At 37.4% G+C, this 13,353-nt stretch overlaps 1 protein-coding gene across 6 annotated transcripts; it reads left to right on the forward strand.

The window, feature by feature from the left end:
• The first annotated feature begins 179 nt into the window (after positions 1–179).
• Positions 180–12,739, forward strand: LOC131325804 (transcription factor IIIB 60 kDa subunit). 6 transcript variants are annotated; one of them, XM_058358251.1, is made up of 19 exons: positions 180–409; positions 549–630; positions 1,686–1,761; positions 1,884–1,966; positions 2,042–2,118; positions 3,230–3,286; positions 3,397–3,509; positions 4,494–4,570; positions 4,692–4,778; positions 6,095–6,175; positions 7,029–7,190; positions 7,273–7,437; positions 8,233–8,311; positions 8,415–8,530; positions 8,811–8,891; positions 9,002–9,127; positions 11,303–11,386; positions 11,637–11,690; positions 12,245–12,739. In XM_058358251.1, exons 1-19 carry the CDS (start codon positions 342–344, stop codon positions 12,485–12,487), a joined length of 1,911 nt encoding a protein of 636 aa, XP_058214234.1. In that variant the 5' UTR covers positions 180–341; the 3' UTR covers positions 12,488–12,739. The 6 variants fall into 6 exon arrangements, with proteins under 6 accessions (XP_058214234.1, XP_058214238.1, XP_058214236.1 ...); XM_058358255.1 differs by having other exon boundaries at positions 198–409; positions 11,303–11,391; positions 12,245–12,342; XM_058358253.1 differs by lacking the exon at positions 4,692–4,778 and having other exon boundaries at positions 198–409.
• The last annotated feature ends 614 nt before the right edge of the window (positions 12,740–13,353 follow it).

Here is a 13,353-nt window from a genome sequence, read left to right on the forward strand (position 1 = left end):
CTAAGCACGCTTACCAGTTAATAAAATCGCGTTCCTTCGGCACGCCTTTGCAAAACGTTGCGGTCATCATACAATAGTTGGCGGCCATATCATCAATTCTTGCTACAAAGTTAGCGGCCAGGCTTATCATCAGAGCGTTTTTCTAGGCACGCTTTTCAGTTAATTACATTTATGCGCCCTAAGTTTTCTCTCTTTTGTTTTCCTTCCTCCCCGTACGTCGGCTAATCGCATCAGGTATCTTCGTCCCCCACCCCAACTCTCTCTCTCTCTCTCTCCTCCGCTGTCTCCGGTCCCTTCTGCCGCCGTGTACAGCGCCAATCCTCTGAAACTTCAACGACGGCATGGGTTGGTGCCCTCACTGCAAGGAGAATCACCCCACACACCGTGATTATGATACCGGCACCATGATGTAACCATCTCTACTCCTCTCTGTTCTCGTCAATTTACCTTCTCAATTTTTTATTTTTAGTCTATCCATAGTACAATCTTGTATTGTTTGGTTTAGCTGATTGCTGAGGCCTTGAAACTAACTAATTGTTTGTTTCCAGATCTTGTTCTAATTGTGGAAAAGTGCTTCAACACGACGAGTTCACTGACGAGCCTACTTTTGTCAAGGGCGCTGGAGGAGAGGTTTGTTTATGATGTAATTAAACCAAACCGAGCCTTGTGTCCCAATCAATTGGGTCGGCTCCATGAATCCTGTTTTTCCACTTCAGCTCTGTCTAGGGCTGCCTGTTCACTTATTAGATTTAGTAAGCTTGTTTATGATGCAATTGTATGAGAAAATTTATGACTTCACGCATGGGTTTGCTATAGTATGTTCATAGGCAACACAACTTGTGCTCAAGATGTTTTTACAGTGAATGAGATAATTTGCAATTTTTTTTTGGATACATGTTGTTTATGTAGTTGATTGAACCAAAAAATAAACAAGGTACATGAATTTGTCTCGAAACAAAAGTTTCATGTTATCGTGATTTAGTTAATCATCCATGCGGGTGTTTATAGATGTATCAATCCCTATTCTGAGAAGTGTCCATGATATCTAACCCGATTTAGAATTTGGGTCGCAATTCGTTTTTCCTCCCTATTTGCGGTCATTTAAAGTTGAGCACAAATTATGCTGTTAGACATTTTTATATTCTTAAACTAAGAATACGTGGTATGGTTATGTTGCTAAGTGATATGCAGAGAGGCTTGTGGGTAGATATTATTTATGTGACCAACATGGTTATGTGACATGAGCAATCATACGTTCACATTTTTATTAGGTTCGATATTGTTGAAATTATGTGACAGCTATTTCCAAGTGGGAAATTGCATATGAAGGTTTCTGTTTAGGAAAAAATCGAAAAGAAAAGAAAAGAAAACACACTAACGAGTGATGAATTTGTTACTCTTAGGAAAGAAGAAACACACACTAACACAGCTTTGCACCTCTCAAGGTAAAGGTGAACATCTTCCGTTGGCAAGATTATTTGCATATTGTCGTCTTGTTAATTAAGTTGCTTTTTAAACTTCCCTCCGAGCGTAGGTTGTATAATTTGCACCTGCTATGATGTTATATACAATACAATAGACGGAAGCAACTAACTGTCATGCAGTGAAGTTCTGAAATCTCTTGCTTTGCTATCACTTTCTTTACACCTTTTTTTATGCTACTAATGATTTTGATCTATGTGCAGAGCCGATTAGCAGGTAGTTATGTCAAGAGTTTTCAATCTGATTACTCAGAGTCATTTAGAAGGACCATAGACAAAGGTCTGAAGAATCTCTTTGAACATTTGCCATATAGCTTGTACTTGTACCAGTGGGTATTCTGTATAGCATAACAGGAGCAAGTTATTATTCATTGTCTGAAATTACGTGTTAATATGATGCAGGGAAGCAAAAAATCCATGAATTAGCAGTATCACTAGGTATAGAGGATGGTGGTGCTATCAACCTAGCTGATGCATTCTATAAGGTTTGCTTCTATAAATTGATTACTTCTTCTGTTAATTTTTCAGAACAATGAAGTTTTATTGTCTGAATACTGTAGATAGCTGTTGAGCGTAGTTTTACCAAGGGGCGGAGAACCGACCAAGTTGCAGCAGCTTGCCTTTATATTGCTTGCCGGTGAGTTGTTTCACCTTGGTCAAAGCTGGAATTGATATTGACTGTGAAGACAGTACCGCCAGTGTATTAATTAGTATGTCATTTTAGCTATTTCTTTTTAGCTTTATTTGCTGTTTAAACTAACATGTTTATATGTAAAATCTTTGACTGGAATTTAAATGAGTTTGTTATCTGTAGTAGTCTGTAGATCGCTTGGTAGTTCTCTTTGACTTAGCGGCAAACCTCAGCTAGAAGAGCTTTTGCACGTTTTACATTCTGTTAGCTGGTCGAGTGCATGTTAGTTTTGATGCCATAATGTTTGCAAATTGTCATTCTTGGGAACCACTTCATGTATTCATGTGAAGGCATCGCCGAGTTTTCAACCTGCGAACTGGCGGTGTTGTGAAGGTACACACGGTACAGACATAGGATTAGATCTTATGTGCGTTGTGGTTTCTCTAGTAGATGGATTCTGCATGTATTCAATTTCAAAGAGTAGGGCTTTCTAAATCTAGAAGGTCTGTTAATTATGTAAGAATCTGATGATTCCAGCTCTGAAGAGCCAAGATTGAGACAAATGTTCAAGTCCAGGCTAAGAATAGCTACCACACTTACTGGCCATAGTGTGTTTATAGACACTATTGCGAGCTCTATGATTTATGAGAAATTACTCCAGGGTGAGGATTGAATGTATGGAGTTTTTATGTTCCTAAGGAATATTTAAATTTGGAGAGGTAGAGGATGTTTGATGATTGGGAACATAGCTATTAGGTTGTTTCTGAAAATCAATAAGAAAGTCTCTTAGAGCTATGAAAAATTGCTGATACAGCTAGAACAATTTGAGTGCTCTGGGCTCTGTGTGGAGCTTTAGAATCGAAGGATTTGGACCAAGATTAAGGATTGGTAGTACTAAACTTGTTGCTTTCTTATAGTAACATTTCAAGATATGTGTCATCTAATTTTCTATTCTTCTGCTTGCTCACATCGAAATGTCTTCCACTTTTTTCTGTGGGATGATTGAATACCTATTAATATTTCATAAAGCACTCATAAAAATAGAACAATTTACTTCCACTTTTTTCGTGAAGCGATTGCTTAAAAAGTAATGGAACTTTTTCCTATTGTTTTGCAGGGAAAACAAAAAGCCTTTTCTACTTATTGATTTCTCCATTTGTTTGGGTATAAATGTGTAAGAAAGCACCTATTTCATCATACATGTTGATTCCAATGTCCAAGTCTTGACTTTGGTTCCTCTATTTACCCACATGATTTATTGGTGATGTTCTTTAAAATCTTTAGGTATGTACTTGGTGCTGTCTTTCTACAGCTTTGCCAATTGTTAAGTCTCCAAGAGCATCCTATTGTTCAAAAGGCAGTCGATCCCAGCCTTTTTATTAGTCGATATACGAATGGTAAAAGCATGTTTACCCTCTTACCTTATCGTTGGTTATACTTTTCGTCTCTGTGAGCTAAATGCTGACAAGTTGGAAATTGCTGTCTAGTTGTTCAATTAAGGCAACAAGTCTGACCCTTTTTTATTGGTAATGTGCTTGAGTATGTTTTTCATTACAATGTAAAACCTTACTCCCTCACCTATTTGTTTGGCCATTTTGGCAAATTCAATTCTTTAAGGGAGCAATTAGCGCACTTTAAAATCATTAACTTTTGAAAATTACCCAGCCACTATTTGGAGTTATTAATTGAATTCAAAAGAGAAAGAAATCAAAGCGGGTTGGTAGATAGCAAAAGCAAGAGTTCCTAGTTAGCTTGATACATCTTTGAGAAAAGCAATCAGTCATGAGAAGCTGAAGATGTTTGCCCTTTACCAACATGGATATTGCTCGATTGAAGTTTAAGTGGACAAGAACATTGATTTGTGGAGGGGTGCTACATGGCGTGCTTTCAATAAGCCATGACTTGTTGGTAGGATTCTTTTGAGTAGATCTAGAAAATTTAGATGTTCCAGATATGCCGGTTTCATCTTTTTGGCGAATGGAGGAAATTGCAATAGAACGGTTTGAGTCTGAGGAAGTTTCATGTTCTTTTTGCTATGGATCCTTATCGCTGTCAATTGTGCTTTGCTGTGTTTATTATACTTTGTCATGTGTTCATGTGCGGTGGGGATCTATTGTTGATTGCATGCTCAATAGCTCCCAGGACCAGTGTTACGGGGCTCCTTGTTTCTGTCTACTAACCTGAAGCATGATATTCTGACAACGTGCCTATTAAAGGCATTTCCAGGCTGTAGTGATTGTATACCTGATTTATTATCTAGCTTGTAACCTTCTTTGAGTTACAGAGTTCATAATTTTTATTAAGACTTGATGCAGCCTTTTCTCTAATCATGCAAGTATTTTAGTGCTTTTGCTCAATAACACAACATAATTTGCATGCAGCATTAGTGGGAGAAAATAGGAAGGTTAATAGCACTGCTTTACACATAATAGCCAGCATGAAGCGAGACTGGATGCAGGTTTGGCATTCTTCTTATTTTTTGAAGTTGATCCTATTTGGTCTGTACATTGCTTATTGGGTAGTTAATGAATCCTTTGAGCACTTAATGATTGCTTGTTACCATTCTATTTCATTTCCAGACAGGCAGAAAACCCAGCGGGCTATGCGGCGCAGCAGTGTATATCTCAGCTCTCTCACATGGGTTCAAATGTTCAAAGTTGGACATTGTAGGTGTAGCTTAGCCTGTTTTTGTTTCCCATTAGGCCATTATGTTTGACTGCTAAGAAATTCCGGGCATATTTGGCTTCTTGAAAAAATGGTACTACTGAGCACCATAAACCAAGCTTCTTAGTTTTCTATTGTTAAACTGGTCTGTTTTCAGTCCTCTCAATTGCTCCCTGTAAGGTGTGTGATATCATGATATTCCTTTTACTTTCCTAGACTCTGCGGCCTCAAATTGGAATAGGGAAGACCCTTAAAAGATATCCTTTGAGTGCTTCTAAATAAGCGCTTGAATGGCTTATAGTATGGGATGCTCTTAATACTCTCTGTCTGTTTTGCAAAGGAGACTGTATCTTCATGCTTATTACTGCCTTGTTTATAGGATTTGAGGCGTGTGAATTAGGGACCAACTTTCTAGTACCCTCTGCCATCCTATTAGTTTTGACTTCTGAGATCACAATCTTGGCATTTTAGAGCCTTCAATGTGCCATCTTGACTCTATGCTGGTTTGGGTTCCAATTTCCAAGTTCCCATTTTTTTGCTTAATAGTTATGTCTTCTGATACAAGTACAGATTTTAGAGCCTTCTCTGGGTTGACTTTACAGTCAACACCTTGGAGGCTTGATTGTAGTTGTGCCCCTTGGCACAATCCCTAATGCAGTTTATTTTGTTACTGATCCCCCCAAAAAGAGAGAAGGGCTTTACGGCTTTGGTTAGGATTGTTGGTAGAAAAAGGACATATGTTAGCTCCTATTTTCCTACTATTGCTCACAATGAATTAACTTACAGAAGTACCATAACGTGATATACTTCTAATGGCAACAGAAACGCATTTTCTACTAATAACTTGGGCCTTTCATCCATTTGTACAACTGAAGCTACCACCTTTGGAACGAATACACACTCAAGCTGGTTCACCGATAGCTGTCATACCTAGTTTGTTAAGCAACACATATAGCACTGACTCTTTCCAAAATCCCAGGTAGGAACACATTGCATTGATTCTCTGATTGAATGTATGGAGTCGCAATCTGTTTTTTTATCAATATATCTCTTACAAACAGACAACCTCTATATGGTTTATCCTCTTTTGAAATATGGGAAACAGTGATATCTATTGAAACTTATTTTCACAATAATAGTTCAAGGAGTTATCAGTTATATACAAAATGATCAAAACTGATTACTTCTTTTCTTAAGTTCCTGCCATTATTTTCTATCAAACGTGACAGGATTTTTCATGCTGCTTCTATTTGATATCCTGATAATTTTCATGGACCCATGTCTACTAATTTGCTTGATGCGTTCCTTATTCTGCCAGGTGAAAGCTGTTCATGTATGTGAAGCAACATTGACAAAACGGCTGATAGAGTTTGAGAATACAGATTCTGGGAGCTTAACAGTAACTTCCCTATCAATTACTCTATATTTGATATGAGTATTGCTATGTGTACATAAGCAATGTACATACCATGTACATATGAGTTTTTTGGAGCCCACCTCGGGTCCCACAAAGATGTTTCGAACCGCCCGTTATTTTTAAAACATTTTTTTATGGATCGCCCCCACAAATTCAGAAAAAATCCTTACCAATATCGGGTTGGGCTGATTTTTTACATGGCTCCATAAACAAATGTTTTAAAAATAACGGGCGGTTTGAAACATCTTTGTGGGACCTGAGGTGGGCCCCACAAAACCCACATGTACATGGTATGTTGTTGTACAAGCTCATATGTACCCATAGCTTTTTCCATCTGATATCTGAAGCATTTCGCAAATATTTCTGAATTTCGTATGAAAGGTTTCCGTTCCCATGCTAGTTTAACCAAGAGACTGGAATGTAATTTTGATCCTCGGACATGGTTGTAGAATTGTTAATACTCGGAGTAGTTAGTTTACCAATCAAAAGTATTTGTTTAATTTTAGGTAATATCTTTTTTGAACTTGAGTATGCAAGGATCGCAATTCCATAATATAAATTTACAAACAAGATTCCCTGAAAAAAAAAAAACACATGTATATAACTTTAAAACAAATAAGCTACTTGAGCTCGACTTGTGTTTGGCTCCTTAAAAGATTGTTTGAGAATGACTCAAATGATATACGAGGCAAGTTCAAACACATTATTGGAACTCGTTAAGTTTGTAGGCTTAGCTTGTAGGGGCAATGTAATTGACTCAAGTCGGTAACTCCTAGTTTTTGAATTATTGTCTCGTTGATGATTTATTGTTGATTAGAATTCACATCTGTACTAGATTGAAGAGCTCATTAGGAATGCTGATGAGCTAAAAAAGGAGGATCGTTTAAGCAAACTGTCAGATGCTAATTCCCGAAATTCTGAGACAATGGAAGTGCTATGTCAACACAAAGACCGAAAGCCTCATTTTGCTGGACTGTGTGAAAGTTGTTGTCAAGAAGTAACTCCTCTCTCTTTTTTATATCTCCTTTTCCATGACCCACCTTACTGTTTTGCCTTCACACTTTGGTTGTTGTTCGTAGTTCATCGAACTCTCTGGTGGCATCCATGGAGGAGCAGACCCTCCTGCTTTCCAGATTGCAGAAAGGGAGAGATTAGCCGAAGTATCTTCTGAGAAGGTTACAGATTCAAGTTTTATCTTGAAGCCTCATCGACACGAAGGCAGTGACGAGCATATCAGTGAAGTGGTCAGTATGAATGGTTAAATCTATTTGTTCTTCTTATGTTGGCAAGTAGTGAGGTGACCTACTAAGAATTAGTAGAGGTTTACACGAACTCTTGCAATCTATACATGATTTGAGCTGCTGTTAGCTTCTACATCAATTGATGTGTTGGCTTCCGGTCCATTTTTCCTTTTTTTTCTAATATTAACTTTGCTCATATCAAAAGTCTATTTTTTCTCTGCAACTGTTTGTCTTAGGCCTATTACTAAGATGGTGGCTACAGTGGAGCAGACACAAGGGTTTCAACAACACTGCTACTAAGAACCATAATACTTCTTTATGGACTTATAAAAGATGTGCTTGAATTGGCTATACAGGAGTCTTTATCTTTTTATACATTTTTGACACTTTTGAACAACTAAGCGACCTTTAAACTTATTTCCAGAACTTTATTTGAAACTTAAGACATGGTTGTTAAAAACATTTTTCTAGTTGAAGTTAGCAACCACACCTTTTATTTTCCTGTTGAATTCAAAGTCCTAAGAAAACATGATTTCTTGTCACGTCTTCTAACAAGACAACGTGGTTAGCAATCATGCTTTCATACGAATTGGGATTTGGGAAATACATTTCACATTACAACACTATTTAGATGTTTAAACAGGCAAAAAACAAACACAAAAAAAGTTAAAGAACTGCTGCACTTGGATTTCGTTCGTGTAGATAAATTCAGTGTAGGTTAGGAAAAACATAAAATCATTGCTTATTGTCAGCAATCATTGCTTATTCTGTCTTCCATGTGGTGTATCATTTGTCTAGGAATTGGAACATTCCACTAAAGCCAACCAAAATGCGACTGAAGCTGAGACAGCTAACTTCACAGAGTCTGCTTGTGCTTGTAAGTGCATTACTATGGAATAAAGAAATGTCTTGTCTAGGTCAAGTCTTTCGTTTAATGTGGAGAATTTTCTTGTGCTTCTGAAAATACTCTGTTTCTGCAGCTTCTGTAGAAGATCAGGCCACAATTGGTGATGATGCTGATATATTTCAGAAGTCTAACGATACAAATAGTATTGCTGATGAACCAGACAGACTTTCGGATATTGATGATGATGAGGTACGCAACTCAATTACCTTGACATATGCTTGCATAGTTAAGCTTCACAAAGTATTTTGACATGTTCTCCCAAAAGGCCAAGGGGCAAACTTCCTTTTATTGAAAACAGGTAATGATAGTTTGTGTATCAACTTTGCACATCAATTCACCTCTAGCAGTTTAGAAAAATATGTGGTTTCTTTATCGATTACCATTTACCAATCATACTTTGGTTTGATGTTCCATTGATGAATTCTTCCATCTTTTCATAATTCTTGCCTTTTGTTTCTTTGTCTCATAGGTGGAAGGCTACCTAAACAATGAGGAGGAGTGTTACTATAAGAAGATTATTTGGGAAGAAATGAACAAAGAATATCTTCAGGTGGTAGATGTCTCCAGGAATTTGGATAGCTTTACAAGACATTCACAATATATACGTTTGATTGTAGACTGCATTTGTCACCAATTTTACTGATCTGCGTAGTTTCCTAGGAACAAGCAGCAAAGGAAGCAGCAGCAGCAGCTGCTTTTAAGGACCTTAGTGGGGCTTCTGATGAAATGCGCAGTGCTCAAGAACTTGCTGCTGCCGCTAATGCTGCGGTAGCAAAATCAAGGGAGGTAAATATCCTCCTTTTTTCAATCTTACTTCTTTGTGGTACTATTGGCGACCCACGTTTTATGTATATGGTGGGTCTTATGGGGCGTGATATGGAAAAGCTCCGAGTCTTGTATTAACATACCTTCAATCCAGTTCTCTGCAAAGATCTCTAAACAATTAGTTTTCTTTGTGTTACTCGAAACTGAAAATCCACCACTGATTAGATTCCTTGACACATATTTAAGCCCACAAACTGAATGCCCACTAGGGATCTAAAGGATGTCTGAAGTGCAATACGCACTAGATTACATTGTCACAAAGTAGGGGTAACCATCCAAAATTGCAACTAGGTTTTATGTTTCAAAACAACAATATCCCAAATTGCTGCATATAGAGTCTCCAGTTTGGATGGGTAAAGACATAATGTGAGCAGGAGTAAGCACCGTCACTTGTATTAAGACTGACTTCCACTTATCACCCAATAGTTAATAATTAGAACCTATGAGGGTAATACATAAGAACAATCACACTCACAAGATTATTTTGCTTTGTGAAAAAATTGTGAGAACAACTCAATGATGATTAAGAATTTGAAGATAAATATTGAAGAGAACTGGTGACTGCTAGACATAAAGCAGATATAATTACAAAGAGGCTAGAGGTTGGAACGTACCTATCTTATCTACTTGCTCGTGGGAAGAAAGAATCAAATTTGCCTTTCCTGCATATTACTCTTCAGCCTTCACCAACTGAAGATTTCTTCAAGACTCTTTGTTGTACCCTTTCCCAATTTAGGGGCATATTTTTGAGTTAAATCACAAATGAGGGAAATGAGAGACTCACAGTCTGTGAGTCCAAGAGTTACAGACCATTTCCTAATTACATTGTTGCATACTTGCATGCCATCCTTTTCTGTCAAATAGAAAATGAATTCTTTCTTTTTCTCTTATTCTACTGTAACCCCAACTCCATTTCCATTAGTTCATGTGAAAAAGTGAAATTGGCAAATAATTATCTGATCAAAAAATAGTAAAGTCAAATGCAAACCACCACCTTCCACTCTATCTTCGAGTAGATATTTGATTGGATAACTTTAACATGAACATTTATTTTAGTGTTTTGTTTTTCTCTTTTTTTTTCCCCCTAAGAGTGAGGAATACTTGAAAAATCTGGTTAAACAGAAGAAAAAAAAAAAAAGAGAGCAAAAATCAAACATGCAGGAGCAAGTTTGTTGCTGTCTTTTCCTGTTCTACCAATAGGATCTAGTGTTTCGGGGTCAGTCAAGTATTAGCAAAAGTATCGCTGTGTTGGGTCTCTTGAGGTAATGTGATTATTCTAATTCTCTGGGCAAATGGAAGCACGGCACAAGCTAGACAATCCATGTTAGAATTTGTGGCCTGGATAAAGTTACAGCCTTCTGTTGCTAGCCTAACCGATAAGCAAAATTCTCCTCCATCTTAACCCATATTAATTGCAGTCTTCCTTGTTCCCTAAAATTACCCTGATGTGTGCCGTCAAAATCCTTAACTGACCTAGGTGTCTCTTAGTTACAAGAATCATGGGTAGGAGCGGGACGGGAGCGAAGGTGGCGGATGCGGGGGAGTGGAGGATCATAGGTGCTCCTCTTTTGAGACTGGCACGGGAAGCTTTTAGGAATATTTTATAGAAGTGTAAATACCGAACACAAGTAAATATTATAATTCGTGTTAACAAGAAGTCGATCCTATCGTTTCTAGTCGGCTACACCCGTTTCACAAGCATATTGTTTTTTATAATTTTTAAGTAAAGGCATCAAAGATTTCTCCCTCCATTTGTATATTTGACTACTGGTATTGCTATCTTTGTAAATTTTCTTGAACTTCAACTCGATTTACACTTTTATACCATATTTCAAAGGTTGATGAATTATGATTCTGCATATTTAGTTTTAGTCCTATTTTTATTTAGACCCTCCTAATTTTAGAGCTTATCTCAAAAGTAGAAGCACACACCCATGCTTTATATCCCCTGTTAACACAGTAGTAGGAAATCGTAGACACCATGACGTCCGATTCTGCAGCTGATAAGAAAAAAGTATCCCAATTCGACACTTTTCTACTCAACATCGAAGAGGCTTTAGGTGGCTACCTTCATCTGCTTAATCTATTTCCTTTTACTATTGAACTTCAATCTTAGAATTTTGGTTTGTGAATCAGGAACGACGGAAAAAACGAGCTTCAGAAAATGGCAATCCTGCTCAAACAGCTGCAGAAGCAACCCGCCAAATGCTAACAAAGAAGGTATGGTATGGGAAAACTAAGACCTAAAATAAGTGCTTGCAAGTCTGTTTTCAGTTGTTTGTGTAGTGATACATAAAACTTGTTTGATCATATATGCTGGCATGTCTTTCTCTTCGAATCGTTACCTAATTTCTTGACTGCCCCTTTCCTATTCCTTTATGGTAATTGGGATCATCAGACTTCATTCACTTTTCTCCCTTCCTCTTTAAGCAGTTCATTGTCTATTTCAGTAAATTGTTATTTTCCACAGGGATTGAGTTCGAAGATCAACTATGATGTACTCGATAAACTCTTCGATGATCAGGTATCTCCTGTCCAAACGTGCTTCTTTATTACTATCTTTTTAATAGATAGTAAAGCAATCTATGCATTAAACATGTTCAATATGAGTTCTGAAATTTTTGTAATACCAACCTTGACATTATCATAGTCGCCTACCAATCTTGCCGTAACCAATCAATTACTGATCTTCTCATAACCAGTGTCACCCACGAGTTTGGATTCACCAGCCAGTAAGCTTGGTGACACGACTGGTGGCACGTTTAAATTGGTGTTGCTAAACCAAGCTCAAATCATTTTGAGGGAAAATACAGAAGAACAATAAAGAGATGGGTAGTAAAGAAAAAAACTGAATCACTCCTAACCAGGAAACCCAATAATGCTAGGATATTTTACTTAATCCAAGTATCCCTAATATTAATACTTTTAAAACTAGAACAACAAATATAAATTTGCTGAAATCCTGTTCCTTTGACAGAGGGGTGTGGTGTTGTTCTGTGTAGTTTTCTTCATATATTGGAAAGATGATTAGACTCTTCCATGCCATCTGCGATATGCTTATGTAAATACCATTTGCAGCCCGTTCATGATACCAAAAGAACTCGCATTGAATCGCCGCGTGCTAGTGACATTGACGTCCAACAACAGTTCAGCAAGGAACGAAATGGAGCATATACTGATTATGATGGCGATGAGAAGGAAGAAGAGAATGGAGAAGTGGAAGACATGGGCGGTGAAGAACCGGACGAATGGTATTCTAGAAATGAGGAGGAAGTAGAGGATTATAGCTATTATGACAATGATGGAGATGATGAATATTGATTTTCCTTTTGCTGATTGATTCCATTTTCAAATAGGATTTTCAGGTGATAGTTATTAGGATTTGTTGGGATACTCCCTTTTGTCCATTTTGGAAGAGTTGAAGGTGGGAAAATAGGGGCAAAAAGAATGCTTAGTATAAGAGATATAATGATGGTGATACAACTGTAGAGCTGGACCTCCTGAAACCTCAGTGTACAATAATATTTAGTTAAAATTGCTAGTGAAAATTGTATAAATTTCTGTTTTTCTGAACTGGATAATTTCTTATTCAAACTCTGACGGTGCTAGCTAGCTACTAGGTCTATACGTATATCATATCCATTTTATGTCCATTGAAAATGAAGTGGAGAGTAAGGACACATTAATTTGTTTGTGAATAATGACACAACGAGTGTAAACATATTTGTTAAGTTATTGTAGGAACGTTTATTAAGGTTTGTCTGCCATTTTGTGTTGGCTAGTCGAACTAGCTGAAAAAGCCCATTTAGGTTAGGCTGTTGTACATGCCAATAACTCTGTTTTGAGCAATGCTACAAACACACCTTTAAAACACAAGTCTGGATTGTGTTCGGAATTGCTAGATCATGTGGATTCACATACATCTAAAGGTTCTGTCGTTCTAGAGACAGTTATGTCCGGAGTTGTGTTTTAAAAGTGTATTTCTAGACTTTTTGTTGTGTTTTTTCGATGTCTTTTACTCTGTTTGGTCTTTTGCCAGCAGCACAAGGAGGACTTAAACTACATGTTTGTGAACAAAATAACCAAGATTTTGAATCCCGTACTAGCCGGTACGTATCAGTATAGACCAAATACCGGTTGATGTCGGTTAGTACCGCCAATACCGAACTCTTTTGAGTACCGGTCAA

Source organism: Rhododendron vialii, chromosome 5a (genome assembly GCF_030253575.1).
Source record: "Rhododendron vialii isolate Sample 1 chromosome 5a, ASM3025357v1".
In the NCBI taxonomy this organism is placed as follows: domain Eukaryota; kingdom Viridiplantae; phylum Streptophyta; class Magnoliopsida; order Ericales; family Ericaceae; genus Rhododendron; species Rhododendron vialii.

Excerpts from the sequence above, each read along its gene's own strand:
- LOC131325804 (XM_058358251.1), top strand. The coding sequence starts at position 342 with ATGGGTTGGTGCCCTCACTGCAAGGAGAATCACCCCACACACCGTGAT. Across the intron at positions 6,176-7,028 it reads CAGATTCTGGGAGCTTAACA|ATTGAAGAGCTCATTAGGAA; the intron begins GTAACTTCCCTA and ends CATCTGTACTAG. Across the intron at positions 11,387-11,636 it reads GCCAAATGCTAACAAAGAAG|GGATTGAGTTCGAAGATCAA; the intron begins GTATGGTATGGG and ends TATTTTCCACAG.